Source organism: Belonocnema kinseyi, chromosome 7, assembly GCF_010883055.1.
Source record: "Belonocnema kinseyi isolate 2016_QV_RU_SX_M_011 chromosome 7, B_treatae_v1, whole genome shotgun sequence".
In the NCBI taxonomy this organism is placed as follows: domain Eukaryota; kingdom Metazoa; phylum Arthropoda; class Insecta; order Hymenoptera; family Cynipidae; genus Belonocnema; species Belonocnema kinseyi.
In genome coordinates this window covers 90,178,000-90,197,128 of record NC_046663.1, presented here as the reverse complement: position 1 = coordinate 90,197,128, position 19,129 = coordinate 90,178,000, and the positions used below count along the sequence as shown (strand labels likewise).

The following is a 19,129-nucleotide window of genomic DNA, read 5'->3' as shown; positions in this document are numbered from 1 at the left end:
GAGATCACGCTAATAGTGCAAATCAAGTGAAGCTACTAGTGACTCTTAAGAAAGGCGCGACGTCACTCTTCAAAGGGGACACCACGGGAGGCTAAGAATTTCAGATTTTCCGGCCAGCTGTCTGCCTACGGAGCTGCAGCATCCCGCCTGAACCTGCCAACATCAGTAGACTATCATCGATTCTCAACTGCACCAGCGACATTCAAACTCCTGTTGCATAAGTTTAGTAAAAATTGTAATAATTCAAAAATAGTAAGAAGTAATACGCGGCTTCTTACTTCAAAAAAAAACGCCTACGTTTAGTTTATAAAATTAATAAGCATTGTGCAAATTGCGTCGCGATCCGAACTATCAAAATTGTGCGATAAAAATACTACCTCACACTGGCGTTCGGTAGAATCGGAAACAAGTGAAGAATCTTTAGGTAACCTAAATCCCGACACTAATCCTTTCCTCACGGCTCGAGAAGTGTCTAAAGAAGATTTATCGTGCGGTTTGCAGGAAGCATCCACAATGATGGATGACCCCATAAAATTTATTATAGAAAAATTGAGTTGTATGGAAACCTTTCAAAAAAAGATAGAAGATGCGCTACGAATTTTAAACGCTGAAAATTCTCAGCGCGCAAGAGAAATTGAATATCTCGCGAAGCAGGGAAATATGCTCTTAACGGAAGATGAGAGTTCGGGAAAAGGAGAAAAATATACCTCATGCAAAAATCGTGTTTTACCAGAACCTGAAATTGCGTCTATTCCTCCGCAAGGAAATAAGCAACTAAAAGATCCCCCTTGCCAAAGTATCGATATTCAAAAAGTAGAAAATTCGTCTCTTCCTCCACTAGGAAATAATAGAACGGATCAGGCTGAAAATTACGGACAAAACGTACCAGTAGTAACCCAACATCCCCAGGAAAGCGTGCGAATATATAATTTTCAAGGCCGAGAGTCTAGAAGTAGCTCTACATCCCCGACTCCGCGAGGAAATTTCACGTCTTCTCAAGCTAATCGGTTACAGACAACGTCCATTCCTGTGACAACGTCTATTCCCGCGAAGGACATCATCAGAACCGTCGAAGAATTGAGAGGACGTGATGATGTGGGTGTCGAGGACTTTATCAAGTCAGTAAAGCGTGCGAAATCAAGATGTTCGCAGCCGGATTTACAATTGGATTTTATAATAGCCGAAAAAATTAAGGACTAAGCAAAACGCGCAATTCGCTTCAGTTCAATAGATGATTATGATCAGTTGTTCTCCGCCTTAAGGCAAAATGTAGGTATAATCAGTTCAGTTGAGTTAAGTCGGTCAAAACTCGAATCCGTTAAGCAAACAGGGATTGAGACCGTTCAGAATTATAATATATATATATATATATATATATGTACTTTGAACGAAGCACAGCAGGAAGCCTTAGAGTCTGAGGTTTGGTAGAGGGAAAAGCATCACAATAGATACTTAAATGTTAGACCAACCGGTAACAAACTCCTGACAAAACCGACCTTTGCTCAATCTAGGACAGCATTCCAACATGCATCATCCGCCTCAAAGTACCCAAGTATTAACAACCCTCCATCATTCCCTGCCTTTACAACAAAGACTTCAGATGTTTTGTAAAATCTGCAAAACACCGGGACATAACGAATCCCAATGCTACAGTAGAGACCGAAATTTTCCGATAGGACACTCGAACTCCCGCCCGCCGAATCGTGTCCACAATTTACAGGTGGAAGAAGAACATCCAGAAAATGTTCTAGGCCATCACGAAGATCAACTATCAGCAGAGATAGAGTCTCCACAATATCAGGAAGACTATTCTCAATCAGAGCAAACCTACATGGAACAAACAGAACAGAAAGACTTTTATTGGACAGTGGATCCTCGCTCAACCTAATCAAGGATGAGCTTGTTCAATTAAATCATCCGCGTGAAAAATTTATCAAAGTGTTCTCTATGGGAAACGACCAACACCGGACAAACGAAATAACAAAATTTAAATTCCAGGGAAAAGAGCATGTGTTGGTTATTGTACCAAATGATTTCCCACTACCAGAAGATGGAATTATCGGAGTTCCATTCATGTACAGTTATAAATTTAGCCTCTCAAATACTCATTTAGAATTAAACAACGTTAAATACGAATTACACGACGATGGGATATTTGTACCAGAAAACTCTATTAAAGTAATTAACTTTCAAGTATAAAAGAAACAGGGGCACATGCTAATTACAGATCATCCGCATATTCCGGACTCAATTTATAGAATCCAAAACCATGAATTACGAATTCCAATTTCTAATCATACAGGCCAAATGATGATGCTTTCAACCACGGAGATTCAACCCAAGTACATAAGTGTTCAGCCCGAACGCGAAGATAGAATACATTTTATTATAACAAAGGAATTAGCCAAGAGATTAGAACTTCTCCGAGTAAACACAAGACTCTCGCATATTGAGAAAAATAACCAAGAAGGAATAAACAAAATTATCCAAAGTTATCATGATATTTTCACCTTAGAAGGTGATCCTCTCCCATGCACAAATCTAGAAAAACACGAAATTATCTTAAAAGAGGAGAGACCCATTAACATTCCTTCTTATCGCCAGCCAGAGTGTCATAAAGCTGAAATCAATCGTCAAGTAAAGAGATGCTTAACAAACGAGTAATCTCTATGTCAAAATCACCATTCAACTCACCATTATGGGTAGTCCCGAAGAAAGCCGATGCTTCTGGGAAGAAGAAATGGCGCATTGTCATTGATTTCAGAAAACTAAACGAACGGACTGATCTAGATGCATACCCGCTACCAATAATCGATGATATACTCGACCACTTAAGAAATGCGAAGTTTTTTTCAGCATTTGATTTAAGCTCCGGATTTCATCAAATACCTATGGACCCATAACCAAAAAAATATACAGGCTTTAGTACACAAGAAGGTCATTTTGAATTTGAGAGATTGCCGTTCGGTCTAAAGAATTCGCCGGCAACCTTCCAGAGGATGATGGACACAGCTCTAAGAGGTTTAGTAGGAAATATTTGCTTCGTTTATCTTGACGACATCGTAATATTCGGCTCAAGCCTCAAAGAGCACAATGAGAACATCGTCATACTCTTCGAAAGACTGCGACAAACAGGATTGAAGTTGCAGCCTGATAAATGTGAGTATTTCAGACCAAAGTTAGAATATTTAGGTCACGTGATCACCTCAGAAGGGGTAAAACCAAACCCCAATAAAATTCAAGCGGTAAGGGACTTCAAAACACCAACAAATTCAAAAGAGGTGAAATCGTTCCTGGGACATGCCGGGTATTATCGAAAATTTATTAAGAACTTTTCCACTAGGGCTAAGCCACTAATTGACCTTACAAAGGAAAATAATCTTTTTTATTGGACATCAGGTTGCGAGACAGCCTTCGAAGATCTAAAGAACTGCTTATGCTCATCGCCAGTATTAAGATATCCTGATTACAAAAAACAATTTGTTTTAACAACAGATGCTTCAAATGTAGGTGTCGGAGCCCCCCTTTCTCAAGATGGTCATCTCTGCTGTTATATTTCTAGGACACTCAATAAACTCGAAATGAATTACGACACAACAGAAAAGGAACTGCTTGCTATAGTCTGGGCAGTCAAGCGTTTGAGGCAATACCTGTTAGGAAGAAAGTTCATAATCCAAACAGATCATCAGGCCCTGAAATGGCTCTTCAATATTAAAGATCCAGCGTCTAAGCTACTCATATGGAGACTTCGCCTTGAGGGATACCAGTATGTAGTGGAATATATAAAAGGAAAAGAAAATACAGCCGCCAATGCATTATCGCGTATGTATCCAACACGTGAAGGAGACGTTGAAGAAGGACATATAATAGAATTACCGGACATCGACAGCGAACACGAACCTTCTGAAACGGACAGCGAAAATGTTGAAATCGGGCCCATGAAGCTTAGATTCATGGAACCTAAGGACGAAAAAGAAGTAGCTAACGAATATCGGGCATTATCAAAAAGAAGACTGGATTAATCTACTGTATAAGAAGATCAAGGACTTCACTAATCGCAAGAACTGGAAAATCTCCAAGTTCCACATGGAAGACCCTTTAATAATAAACACTGAAAAAGTGCGGTTGCATGACATGCTTAACTTTCTTCTTCATAAAAAATTCCCGGAACATGCATTCTTTGTATGTGATCGACCAAACAAAGAATTAACGGAAGAAGACAAACAAAACCTTTTGTCTGAAGCACATGGAAATATCGGATCAGGTCACTTTGGAGAAAATAAAACCATAAAGCGACTTAGAGAAATTATCTCTTGGGATAATATGGAGAATGAAGTCATCGATTTCATTAAGAAATGTGACGTCTGTCTGAGAGAGAAGTTAACACGTATCAGGCCAAAAACCGAAGCAGCGATTCCCGACGTGCCGGTGACACCTAACGATAAAATCGCAATGGACATTTTTGGTCCATTGCCTATAACAGATTCTGGAAACGAGTACATACTCTCTATCCAAGATGTTTTAACAAAGTATCTGGTTCTAATACCGCTCAAAGAAACCAGCAGTGAGTCAATTATAACACAAATGATGGATCATTATATATACATATTTTCTTCTCCGAAACAAATTCTGACTGATCAAGGAGCAAACTTTGTATCAGAATTAGTCCAAAAATTCGAAAATCTATTTAGAATTAGGCACATAAAAACTACAACCTTTCACCCTCAGACGAATGGAGCATTAGAGAGAACCCACGCGACGGTCAAGGATTTGTTAAAAACTTTTATCGCCGATAATCAAACGGAATGGGACTTGAACCTCAACCTTACTTGTTTGGCTTATAATGTAGCAGTTTATGAAAGTACTGGCCTAACACCTTTCGAAATGACCTTTGGAAGAACAGCAAACTTGCCTTCAATTCTTGCCACCACCAGTTCTTTAAACCACCAAGAACTCTTGCATATGTGGAGGAAGCGGCATCAAGCCTATTTAGCAAAAGGAAAAGAATCCATCCAGAGGACACAAGAAAGATTAAAGAAATTACAGAACTCAAATATTGTCATTTTAAACCCTATTTTCGGGGCCGGTGATCTTGTACTTGTCCATAACGAAACAAAAAGAAACAAGTTAGATTCAGAATGGTTAGGTCCAGCTACAGTAATACGGCGTACCAGCCAAACTAATTACGAAATTCTTTTTGAAAATAGATACCTCACAATTCACGCAAATCATCTGAAACCATACTATCACTAATCCTATGTTTTCAGAATGCGGACTGCCTGGGTCATCCTTTCACTCATCTCCTCCACTTCCTGCCTCGTAGTGACTCCACTCCATAATGTCCCTATTTTTGCGGAAGATTTAGGCGACGCTAGATTATATCACGAAACTTGGCACCTATATGTATCGGTCGACGTAGATAACGTTAATACTAGGTTTAATAACCTGATGGGGTACTACGAATCAACAATTAACATGTGTTTAAATTGCCCTGTGCAATTCGAGTTGAGCCTCATCAACGGTAGGATGAAACGACTTGGTATTCAGCGCAGCCTTTTATAAAGGCTGTTAGGGGGAACACACAATAGAAAAAGAGGTTTAATTAATGCGATAAGTAGTATATCTAAGACACTATTCGGAACTTTGACAGAATCTGCTTTGATATATGTTGATCGTGAATTAGACAAACTTTACTTAGAAAACAAACAGTTAGCTTCCAGTCTCCAAAACCAAACGCAGGTAATTAGAATGATATTAAATTCTGGCTCTCACGATGGCGAATCAATTTTTGTACATAACCAAAAAACCTCCGAGGACTCAACCAAATGAGCACCCGAATAAATGATAATACCAAAAATTTGTTTATTTTAAATCAAATTATAGTCATGACTTTGCTTATAGATGAGTTGAACGAAGATATAACATTGTTGATAAATTCAATTAACGAGGGTAAACATGGTATAGTACATCCGCAAATTTTAACACCAACATTGCTCATTGAATCCTTAAAAAACTTTGAGGATAAATTTAACGTAAAGTATGCTTTGCCACTCAAAGAAGTGAATTACCAACATATTATTGACATATCTGAAATAAGCATTTGTTTGAATAATAGGAAATTATTGTATTCAGTTAACATACCAATATTTGAAATTGATGAATATAAAATCCAACATTTAATTTCGATACTGAAGCAGCATGGCAATCAATTTCTTATACCTGTTCCGAAGGAATAGTTCATTTTTCTAAACAATCCGAAAACCATGTATGTTCCTACGAATGAAAAAGAAATATTCAAGTGCAGGTTACTCGAAAAAATCAAAATCTGTCAACGTTCTCATCCAACTTATTTGTTAGCTGATACACACGATTGTGAAAACCAAATTATCCGTAGTAGTATTAAAACACTAGACTTATCAACGTGTGAGATATCCGTTCTCAAAATCGATTATTTAGTTTTTATTAGTTTAGCAGAAAGTCAAGGATATATTATAGTTCCTGAAAAATCTATAGACTTAACAACCAACTGCGAAGGAATAATTAAAGATATTAAAATTACCGAGGCATCACTTCTATTGTCAGGAAGCAATTATATTTTAACCACCGAAGGTGCCATAGTAAAGTTAAGACAAAGTAGGGAACTGAGAAAACACATATATTACACAAAAAATATTACTGTACGTTATACCAGTGATGATCTAGATTTACTCAACGATAAACTGCTACCAATCCAAAAACAGATTGATAATGAGCAATTGCTGGAAGCAGGTAGAACATCAGATGATATCGATAATGTTTTAAACAGAGTCTAAAATGAACGTCGAACACGAACATGGACTGAAACCACCACAGAAACTCTTACATACTTAGGTTATGTTGCGTTAGTATTAATAACCTTATTCTCCATGTACAAATGCGGACTCTGCGATCTAGCACGAAAATGTCTGCCGAAAATCTGTTTCAACCTATTTTGTACAACTAATAACATTAATAATAGCACAGCCCCAACGCCAACTATTGTCTAACGAGGGGGGTATAATAATTCTACTTTACTACTCTCCCCTCTCGTTGATTCCAGCTGATGGTAGTTCGCCTACGACGCCTACACAAGGCCCTCGGGGCCTCAGTAGTCCTTGCGCCCTGTCTACGAACAGGTCATTCTGTATCTTTCGGTCAATAAACAAAAAAGTATTCTTATATCAAGTATAAAAGAAGTGTAATTCACTAGACCGTCACAATAGTGCAATAGAAAATTTTTTTAAACTCAAGAAGTAAGGGTATCGTACATAAATTCTGTAAAGTTTTTTGGTGGGGGAGGGGGGAGGTCAATGATTTTCCGATGCTGTTTTGCATGAGGTGCGGGGGGAGGAGTCAAAACTATCCATTACGTAAGATATTTTCAAGTCTGCCAATCACTAAAAAAAAATTAAATATATTTTTTTGTAAGCAGCTGTTTTTCAGCGCAGTCTAGTACTTTCTGTATTACCTAGTACGTTTTATGTAAAAAATTATGATACTTTATTGATAATTGTAACAGTATAGGTTGTAGTTTACCTTATAAAGTTTGTAAAACCTAGCAATATTTTGTTCAATATGAGGTGTAATTATAATAAATTCACGAAATAATAATACAGCGAAACCCTTATATAGCGCCGATCTTGAGCCTGACAGTGGGTGGGAACTATCTCATTATAGCCCGCTCCGTTTTTGTTTGTTCACGCCTGAGCGCTCGTCTGAGTGATAACCGCAGATCTCGCGCACCATGCGCAGCTCCTGTTACACCTACCTGCGCGGCATCAATTCTCGAAAGGGCTATAGAAGGGAGGGCTATTGAAGGGTTACACTGCAGTTGTGAAAACAAACAAGGGGCCATCCTGAAATTGACAAAATCGAAAATATAAATATAAAACCTGTCAATTCAATAAACACGCAGCCTTAATAAAATTATTAGTTTTATAAAATTAAATGTGTTGATAAAAAAAAACTGTTTCATTTTACAAACATACAATTTTATCATTTCTTCCAGGCCTAAAATTTCACGTTCCCACTCATTTTATTTATTTATTGCTGAATTCACAATCTCCCCTTTTTTCTGATTTTAACACTCAAATGCATTATTTCGGGTGAAAAGTCTGAAATTAAATTTCTAATTCATTTGATCTTTTTTTGTCAAAAATTATATTATTTGGTACCAAATCTAATAATTTTGTTGAACATTCAAAGATATTGTTAAAAGGTCTTCCTTTTTGGTAGAAAATTTCACCGTATCATTACAAATCTGACTGTTGGATTAGAAATTCAACAATTTGATTCACATTTTTTTGTGAGAAAGTCAATATATTTGTCAAAAATTTTATCTTCTCTGGTTTAAAATAACAACTGCTTGGTTAAAAATTAATTGGTTTCAGTTCAAAATGAGCTTGTTTGTAAAAAATTCAGATTTTAATTAAAAATTGATTATTTTAGGTAAAAATTCATTTCTTTGGTTGAAACTTTAACTGTTTTCTTGAAAAATTTTGTATCTGATTGAGAATCAATTGGTCTTTTTGGTAATAAATCAATTTTTTTAAAATTTAATTTGACTCGCGGAGCACACACCTGTTTTTTCGATCATGGAGCACATTGCGGGTTAGATATTCTTCAAACATTATATAATTAATTCATATTCTTGAAAAACAAGTCGCTATAATCATTCACATACCAAACAAATGGGTCTCTCTGGTCTGGGCCTCTCTTTCCGAGAGACCCAGAGTGTACTCCAAGGGTTAATCCATTTTAGTTAAAGCTTTTGAGTTTCTTTTTGAAAAGACATTTTTTGATCAAAATTAATCTTTTTAAGTTAAAAATTTAACTACTTGGTTAAAAGTTGGATTACTTTCTTAAAAATTCATTTTTTTCGTTGAAGATTCAAAATTCTAATCAAAAATTCATCTTTTTGGTTGGAAATTGGACCATTTTGTCTGAAATTTTGTTTTTGATATTAAAAATTAATTTTTTTTAGTTAAAAATTTAATTATTCGGATAAATGCTCAACTGTTCCATTAAAAATTAAATACTTTACTAAAAAATAATATTTTCGGGTTGAAAATTAATTTTCTTAAATGCAAATTCAACTATTCCAGTTTTCGTTAATAAATGTTATTTTTCATTTAAAAATTCAAATGTATCAGGTTGCAAGTTAATCTAATTCGTCAAAAGTTCTAATTTTTTGTAGAAAATTGTTTTATTTTGTTTATAATTCAATTATTGCATTAAAATTGACGTATTTCGTTGAAAGTTCAACAATTTGTTAAAAAATTTATGAATTTTGTTTGCTAAGTTGTTTTTTTTAGTAGAAAAACTTCTTACTTGAAAATTATTTTATTTGGTTGATTTTTTCGTTGCCAGACAAATCTTTTTTGGTCTTTTGGTGAAAATTGCATCTTTTTTGAATAAATAAAATAAATGAATTCACGAAAACAATGTAGTCGGAAAAATGTACGTACATAAGATGAGAGTTGAAATAAAAATAACGACCTAGCCATGGATGGTATGTGTTTCAAAATATTGTAAAAAAAACATAAAGTAATTTTTGCACGGCCCCTAATATAATTTTAATGGATTGAAAATTAACTACTATATAAATTTAAAAAAAAAGTAGTTTGTGTATTGAAAAAGCGACTTTTACTAGCAGAAGTACGAGTTTCACACGTTTTTAAAATTTACATTTGCAGATATTTTAAAAAATAGAGCAACTGTTAGTTTAGTTTTGATATGAAAAAATGCTAAAAATATTAGAGAGCTTTAGACTTTTCAATCAAAGCCTGTTTTATAGTTTTATCGAAGTTTATTTTATAGAAAAGCAACTTTTTTTCATTATTTACGTCATTGAAGGTTCTAATAAAACTCTTTTAACACTCCGTTCACCTTCTCTTGAAAGGGTAATAAAGTAGAAAAAAAAGGTTGGACCATTGTTCTCACAATTTCTCTGGATGCCCTATTGGACTTTGTATCGCAAAAGCTTGTCTCAGTCAAGTGACAAATAACAAACTTCATCAGGGATAAAATGGAATGGTCACAAATGAAATACAGTATGAAAGATTTATTTTTTCATTAAATACGATAGATTTCAATCTCGATTTCTCGTCAACTTTCGAAGAGTTTCTAAAGAGAGATTTTTATTTTTACCTTTTTTCAGGATCAGCTCGATGTGGGAGCGACAATGAGGATCTGGAGATGGAACAAGAATTGGAACCTCTGGATCGAGGTCCTTATTTCGATGTTTCAGCTTCGAAAAACGTGACGGCTTTGGTTGGCAAGACTGCTCAATTGAACTGTCGCGTTCGCAATTTAGGAGACCGCACGGTGAGCTCACATTCAAGTTTTCAAATCAGCACGAAAACCCGTTTAAAATTGAATACATGTCCTTTTTATTTGCAAATAAAACACATTTTCAACGCAAGAACATAACATTTCCAAGTGGGTTACTTATCTGGAAATTCAATATTCAAAAATCCCCAGGCGCCAAAAACTTAGATGATTTTACACCACTCCACCTAAATTGATGTTATAAAATGTAAACCTGTTCTCTATTAAAAAACAAAGCAATTAAAAATAATAAAATAAATTTTAGGGTCATTGAATTCAAATTTCCATTGACTTTATGTGACATAATTAAACTTTTGTTTAAAGTTTCTACTAGATTGAAAAATTTTTTTAAATTTAAATTGTAAAGTGCATTCTCCATTAAATTTTTATTTTCGTCTTTAGTGCTGTATTAACATTGAATTACTTTCAATTTATAAAGCTTATACTTGAAATGTCATTGAATAAAAGAGGGACTGCAAACAACATCCAACTAGGATGTGAATGGTTTCCACGAAAATAACATTCTAAAGTCGACTTACTATAATGTAATACGTTATTGGCTTAGAAATACACGAGATCGCTTTTAACCTACTAAGAATTATACTTAGAGAACTGATTAAATTTTCACAAAGTCAGTAATTGATATCAGGAACTAAGTACTTCAGGAATCAATGCTCAATATTAAAGACTCGATTTTATATTCTGTATTTACAGGGAGACCGCAGGTCAGGGAAACCCGAGAAATCAGGGAACAGCTAGGGAATTTTGTTGGTTAGGAAAAGTCAGGGAAAAGCAGGGATTTAAGAAAATGGCCTTTTATCATATTTTAATGGATTCAAAAATAAGAATTGAGATATTTGGTAGGATTTTTAAGATTTTCAAATATATCAAAGTTTCTCTAAAGATTTTAGAGTATTTTAAAATATAGCAAGGAATTTTTCATTTATGTCAATAATTTGAAAGATTTTTTAACAAATTCTACATTTCAGGCTATTTTAAAAGTGTCAAGGAATTTTAAACAATTTTAAAAAATTCCAAGAGATTTCAAAATATTGTTGAGGATTTGAAATAACGTAGGCTATTTTAAAAAAATTGCAATAATCTGAAGTGATTGCAAAGGATTTTAAAGATGTTAGGGCATTTTTTTAAATTCTAAGGATTTTTTGAAAGCTTTCAAAAGTTTAAAGGGATTTTAAAGGATTTTAAAGAACTTGAAATATTGTAGGGTATTTTAATCTAAGTATCTCGTCATCCAGAAATTCAGGATGACTAGTCCAATATTTTTCATAAACTTGGCTAGCCGTCCCGAAAATTCGGGATGACTAGTCCATCCTCTTTTTCAAGTGATTTTAGTTATGTAATAAGTATTTAAAGGATTTGAAATATTTGAGGATATTTTGAATTATTCCAAAGAATTTTTCCAGAGCTTTAAAAAGTTTCATTAGTTTAACAAAAATTTCCACGGATTTTAAATATTGTAGGGTGCTTTAAAAAATGTTCAGGCATATTCAAGGGATTGAAAAAAATTTCACAGAATTTTCAACAATTCTAATGATTTTAAAAGAATTAAACATTTTTCTTGTGTTCTTGTCAACATTGCACAGAATTTTAAAAAATATGGAATAATTATACAGGGCCTATAAGGTTTTAAAATATTTTAAAAGATTCTAAGGGATTTTATGAAATTTCCGAGGATTTCTGTAATTTTAAGGGTTTATGAAAGCTCTCAAGGTATTTTAATCAATTTTCTAGTATTTCTGGAAATATCAGATTTCAGAATTTCACGGGATTTTATCATATTTAATATATTTCTAATCATTTATCTGCATAAAGTGAGACATTTTGTATGGTTTCAAAGGTTTGAATTCTCTTAAATTTTTGTACTTCACTTGAATTCCTCTAAATTCACTTAATTCAATGGATTTTTTTTGAATTTTTTTAGTTTTCGTTTAGTTTATCCTGAAATCTTTAAAGCTAAACTTCAAGTGTTAGGCACTTCATTAAAATTTTTTTAATTCTGTAATTTTTCATTTCCTTAAATTATTTTCAATGCACTTGAATTTTTTTCAATTTAATTTTTTTTTAATTGATTTCGTTATCTCATTTCCCTTAATTAAAGCATACTGTTTACTTTAAGTTACTTTTTTCAAATAAATTAGGTTGTGGCACACCTGATATTAATACATTTATTTAAATAATATTTATTAAATATTATGAACTGTCTACCGTTACGAAAAATTCCGTGATGCTAGTCTATGCCTAAATACACTGAAACCCCGTTTAAGTTTACTCCTCCGAAACGAAAACATCTCACTTAGGTTTACTCGGGAAGGGCTCCCACCATCGTCCTCACCACGAAAGGAGCCCCTCAATATGCTGATGCAATTGGTTGACATGTACATGGGAAGTTTGAATGGCCGGAGCACTGAGAACTTGTGGGGGAGGTGAAAGTAAACCTAAATGAAAAGCAACGCGTGAACTTAAACGAGCGTGAACTTATCCGGGCCTAAACTTAAACGGGGTTTCAGTATATTAATGGTCAGGGAGAATGAGAACGTAGTCAGGGCAAAATCAGGGAAAAGTTAGAAAATAAAAGAAATAAATTTTTGCGGTCACCTTGATTCAAGTGTTTAATAGCCAAGTTAAAAATATTTTCTCAAAAAGAAGGTGTATTAGGTGCCTCAGGCGATGAGCCCTTTAATTTCATGCTTGGTTTATCGAAAGACCCTCGATGATAGATCCCTGTAACGTGAACTCGTGAAGCTTGGCTCAGTCTCTCACGATCTGCCTATTTTTTAGCCGCGCCCTCGTAATCCTGCTTCTCCGTGCTGGTACGTCTAGAGCTTTAAAAAATTTTTTTGCACGTGAATTTTTCTATGACTCCCACTTATAAATCATCCGTTGTAGCTTTATTAAAATTTTCTGAAACTTCAGAAATTCAATTAAAAAATTTCACATGATTTTGAGAATGTACCTTCATTACAATTTTAATGAAGAATTTATCTCGAAGAAAATTTACGCAACTTCTTATCAACTGCGTAGTATATGAAGAAGCTCAACAAATAAAAATGAAAAGGTAGCAGGCCATACAGACTGGTCGCTATATCCTCTAAAGTATCCTCTTTTTAAGATTCGATTCCTATGGTACCTTATTTGCAGCCCATAAAGTAACATTAAAAAAATCTGCCCGTCGCGTGGGCGCATTCTCAATGCGCGCTGCGCGCGCGGTTCGCAAAATTGAACGCACCCAGGGCGCGCGATTATTGATTCTCGCTCTTCGTGCTCGATGACGTATTTATCTCGCAATTCGTGCTCGATTTTGTATTTACCTCGCGCTACGCGCTCGGACTTTGTATTTTTCTCAGATTAGTGCATTCGCATATTCGCGATCGGTCTTTGCATTTCTCCCACATTCGTGCACAGACCTTTCAAAATTAAAGACCAACGAATCGACGACTGTAATTTTGTAATTGTGAACTCTCTTTTTTTAAAACTCTTTCGGCCTTATCGAACACATTCTCATCGCGGATCTTGTCTTCACACCCGATTTTGCCAAAAAAATCTAATTTCCTACATTATGCTTAACACACACACACACGTGCGCGCGCGCGCGCGATATCACACTTTGTTTGGCTTTAAATGTTAATTTTCGTTTGGTTTTTTGGATTTCGAAAATGCTGTAACTTTGTTAATTTTCATTTTATTAAAAAAATTAATAACGATAAATTGTTCGTACTTTGATCTGCTATAAATGGCGGTCTAACAAAATTTCAAATATTAGAAAAAGTGGTCTCAAAAATTTTCAAAATTCTCTAACTTTTTGAACTTTCTTCAAAAAAAGCTGCGAAAAGAACTTGTCCTTTCTTTTCATATCCTTATAAAGTGTGCGAAAGGGGAATCAAATCGAATAATTCCTTCAAATGTTACCGTGTTTACAGACAACAAAAGAACGACAAAAGCGACAACGACGATAGACAGGCACCGACGTAAAAAGTATTTTTTCTGACCCAGGGGGTCTCAAAACGTCGACATTTGATGGAATCCGCAAAAGTCATTTTGCACATATAACCAATACCACGCTTTTTTGGCTGTAAATGTTGAATTTCGTTTGGTTTTTTTGATTTTGAAAATGCTATCAATTTGGTAATTGTTATATTATCAAAAAAACAATTTGGATGAGTTGTTCGTATTTTGATTTACTATGAATAGGTGTCGAAAAATGACAAATATTAAAAAAAAGTGGCCTAAAAATTTTTCAAATGCTATTTTGGAAATTTCTTCGAAAAAAGGTGGCTAACGAACTCGTTCTTTCTTTTCATGTCCTTATGAAGTGTACCAAGGGGAATCCAATCGAATAATTCCTTTAAATGTAACGGTGTTTACAGTCAACAACGACAACGACGACAAACAGACACCGACGTAAACATTATTTTTTCTGACTCAAGGGGTCTCAAAACGTCGACATTTGATGGCATCCGAGATGGAATCCGCTAAAGTCATTGTTAGCAGTTTGCAGAATACAGAATATATAAATCAAGTACTAAGGAAGAGAAAAAAACGAATTTAAAAGGGATTAGAACACACAGATAAATAAAACACTGTAACTAGGATGAAGGATATATATATGTTCAAGTAATAATTGTTAGATAACAGAAAAAGATAGCTCCGAAATAATTTACTTTCAGTCAGCTGAACCTTACGCGTCGAATTATTGACCTGCTTGGCAAAACTCCCTCAAGGCCCTGTGCGTTCCTATACACCTAAATTTCATCTGTATTTTTTATTTCTTGAAAACTATATTCTAATTTTAATATAAAAATATTCATCGTTGCACTTACCACAGTCATTTTTCACATAAAACCAATACCTTCTCATAAGGATGAGAATGTAATAATTAATTATTTTTTGTGCGATTAAAATTTGAATCTTTGATTTTTTTAAATCAAAATTCTATAAGTTGTTTAGACTGTCTTTTAGGGCCTTGAAAAATTCATGTTTTTCTTGATTTTTTCCCATATCACGATTAGTTTGGCTTTAAATGTTCATTTTCGGTTGCTTTTTTGGATTTTGAAAAATCTATAGCATTGGTAATTTTAATTTTATCAAAAAAGTAATGAAGATAAATTGTTGGCATTTTAACCTGTTATAAATATAGGTCGAAAGAATTTTCAAATATTAAAAAAGTGGTCGCAACAATTTTGAAAATGATCTAAGTTTATAAAATGTCATCAAGAAAAGCTAGCTAGTGATATCGACCTTTCTGTTATAAAGATTGTCCTTATAAAGTTTGTCAAAGGACAATTCAATCGAATCATTCCTTCTAATGTACCGTGTTTACATACTACAACAGCAACAACGACAACAACGACGAGAGGCAGACACCGACGTAAAACCTTTTTTTCTGACTTAAGGAATCAAAACGTCGACATTTCATGGAATCTGTGAAAGTCATTTTTCACATAAAACTAATACCTTCTTTGAGGATGAGAATGTAAAAATGTATAATAAGATAAAAACTTCCAGGAGTCAGGCATTTTAAGAAAAGTAGAAAAAATCAGGGAATTTTTGTAAGAAGTAACTGTAAAAATTAATCAGAGTAGCCATAAAGTCATTATTAAACTTTTTTTTCAAATCAAGAGACCTTTTTTAATGAAAGGATCACATTAGTCATTATTGTTTCAATAGTTTACTTGATTGACTAATAACTATTCAATTAATGTCTATACCTATTCCTGAATTGTCTTAAATTCTTTTTACATATTTTAGAATATTTTTAAAGATTCCGAAGAATTTTTAATAGATTTCCATAAATTGAAAGGATTTTTAAAATTGTAGGCTATTTTAAAATTTTTTTGAGACGTTTCAACGGGTTCCAACGGCATTCATTTAAAAATATTTTCGGGAATTTCAAAATATTCCAAGGAATTATTAAATGATTTCATGAAGTTGAAGGTATTTCAAAGTGTTTTAAATATTTTAGGATAATGCATTTTCTATAATTTTTAAAGCCATGGAACGGTTTTATAGGATCTAAAAGGTTTTAGGATATTTTAAAAGATTTAAAAATATTTCACAGATTTTATAAGATTTCCAAAGATTTCAATAGATTCCAAGGTATTTTAATGATTTTTCAGTAGTTCAGGAAATATTATCATAAAATTTCACGGGATATTTTTTATTCGATTTTTAAGAATGTATTTGCGAGAAGGTGTTTTGAATTTGTTGAAGTTTTTATTTAATTTATCCTGAGGATCAATTGATAAAATGATCACAAGATTTGAAATATTTTAGGAAATTTTAAAAGATTCCCAGAATTTTAAATTTAATTTCAATAGTTTTGAAAATTTTTTTAAAACTTCTAAATATTTTAGGGTATTTGGAACATTTCAAGACATTTTCAAAATATTTTAATCTTTCAGAGTTTTTAAGAGGTTTTTAAATATTTTTTGCAATTCATTCTTTAAATTTTGTAAGCTCATTTCAAACTTACTGAATTCACTGATTTTTTTTCGTATTTCCTAATTTTTTGAATTCTTCTAGTTTCCCTTTAATTACTCTAAATTTATATCCTTTTACGGAAATCAAGGAACGTTTTTGATAAAAAAAATCGATTTGCAAATAAAATATAGGGAACTTTGGTTCCTATATTTTATCCCATAAGGACTTCGATCTTTACCCTTTTTGTCACACCCTATCGCACACAATATATGTTAAATTCTTTACTTCGATTTAATTTGATAAACGCCTAACATAAATCACGAAACACTCAAACATAATATTTTAACAAAATTTACAGCCCAATAAAATAGTTCATTGATCAAGTAAAAGAGAGGAATTGTTTACAAAATAGTTCAATTTTTGATCAGATAGTTGAATATTTAACGATACCATTGAATTTGCAACCTACAAAGATGAATACTCAAACAAAAAAGATTAAACTTTGACTTCAAAATATCGCATTTTAAAACGATTATTAAATCCTCAAGCCCCCAAAAAATACTTTTCTACCAAAAATAAAGAATTTTGAAGGAAGCCCTGGTGGAAAATTTTCTCCAAAAAAGTGCAAAAAACTAAAATCTCTTTTACATAAATATACAAATAGATTCAGTAGATTACAACAAATATTACAAAAAAGTTTATTCTTTTTAGCCCTGTTATGATAAATATTTAGAATACGGTAAGAAGGTAATTTAAAAATTAAAATGTCTACATGATCGCGTTTACAAAAAAAACATCTATGTTTAAACTTTAAAGAAATGGTGGAATAGTAGAGGATAATAGTCATTAATTAAAAACAATAATTTTTTGAATAATAGACATAAGTTGTACTTTCATGTAGTTTTTGTTGTAATGTATTAATTTATTTGTAGCTTATTCCTATAAAAATGGATTTATTTCTCTTTTCTACTTTTTACTAAATATTTTTTCCTTTGCTTTAAAATTATACGTTTGCCATCATTCATTACAATAAACAAACTTCTTGGCAAACATGTACTTTTCTTTACATTTTTATTATTCGTTAATAAACTGCAAGAATATTCAACATCATTCTTATCGATATATGGATATATACAAATAAAAAATAGGGGAGATTTTCAAATTACTATCACTCGGAACATATTACAGATAGAATGTTTTTTTAGTCTTTTCATATTTTTATTCAATTTTTTTCTTATCGTGGACATTTTTCTTTATGATGCAATGGAACTGGTCGACCCACGCAAACGTGACTTTGCGAACTGTTTGAAAAAACCGTTTTGGCAACTTATCTGTTCTACAGATTTCTACACGTCAAAAAGGACCCCTTAACGAAGCTTATTCATTAAAAATGTCATGATAGTTATATTTTTATAGAATTTTTAAGCTATTGAGATTTTACATAATTGTGAATTTCTATTAGGTTTTCTAAACTGATAAGGGATATTTGTTTTTGAAATAAATTTGTGAAATTTCGAAAATTATCTATATCTGTTGGGTTTTCTTATCTGTATTTTCATGGCCTTACCCTAGTTGAATATTAACTCAAATAGAGATGGTTTATGTTTGGATAAACAAAATTAATATTTCAGAACACGCTAAGTGTACCCGTATCTGCAATGTTTCTCCTACTATATCGGACAATGTTACGCATTCTGCACGAATTTTATAGTGTAGCGTACCCCTAGAATAGAATAACAGTTATTTAACTATTACGTATTAGATATCTCCGTGTTACATATAATGTTAGATCAGTTACTTAATATTACAAAATGTTCACTATAATGTACGTTATGGGATACAATGTTATGAAATGTTTTAAAATATTTCATAACGTTACATAATTTTAGATAACGTGCACAGTGGGTGGAAATGTTTCACAATTTTATGTAATGTTTAATAGTAATAATATTAAATAATGTTTCATATTATAACATAAAGTATATACTAGGCAACAATATTACACACAGTTTCTTCATGTAACACAACGTTTAATAATGCTACACAATTTTCTATGATATTTATAATGTTACCTAATGTACACCATGGGACATAGAGTCCTATACTGCTTTATTAATTTGCATAATATGGCAAAGTAAAATATTGTTACAGAACAGTTTGCAGGTGAGTCGGGGGGGCTTAGTAAGTTGTAAGATTGCGTGAGCTGCTGTAGAACCAGCTAAAATTCTGTTATTAGAAATAGCGGTATACAGTCTGTCAAGTTAAAGCGTGGGTGGCTTTACTCGCAGTCGGTAAGGTGTATCGACATGATTTTGGTGTCAAAATATTAAGAAGAGCTCCCTCT

The 19,129-nt window shown here is 33.0% G+C and overlaps 1 protein-coding gene across 6 annotated transcripts in view; it reads left to right on the top strand.

Annotated features, from left to right (window-relative positions):
• LOC117177149 (protein amalgam-like) overlaps positions 1-19,129 on the top strand; it is a 260,532-nt gene that overhangs the window by 109,204 nt on the left and 132,199 nt on the right. For all 6 annotated transcript variants that reach the window (XR_004467668.1, XR_004467670.1, XR_004467669.1 and 3 more), the window contains exon 2: positions 10,178-10,344. Coding sequence is in view for 3 of the 6 variants with exons in the window: in XM_033367653.1 (XP_033223544.1) it covers positions 10,178-10,344 (167 nt within the window). In the remaining 3 variants the exon portion in view is untranslated. The remainder of the gene's footprint in view (positions 1-10,177; positions 10,345-19,129) is intronic.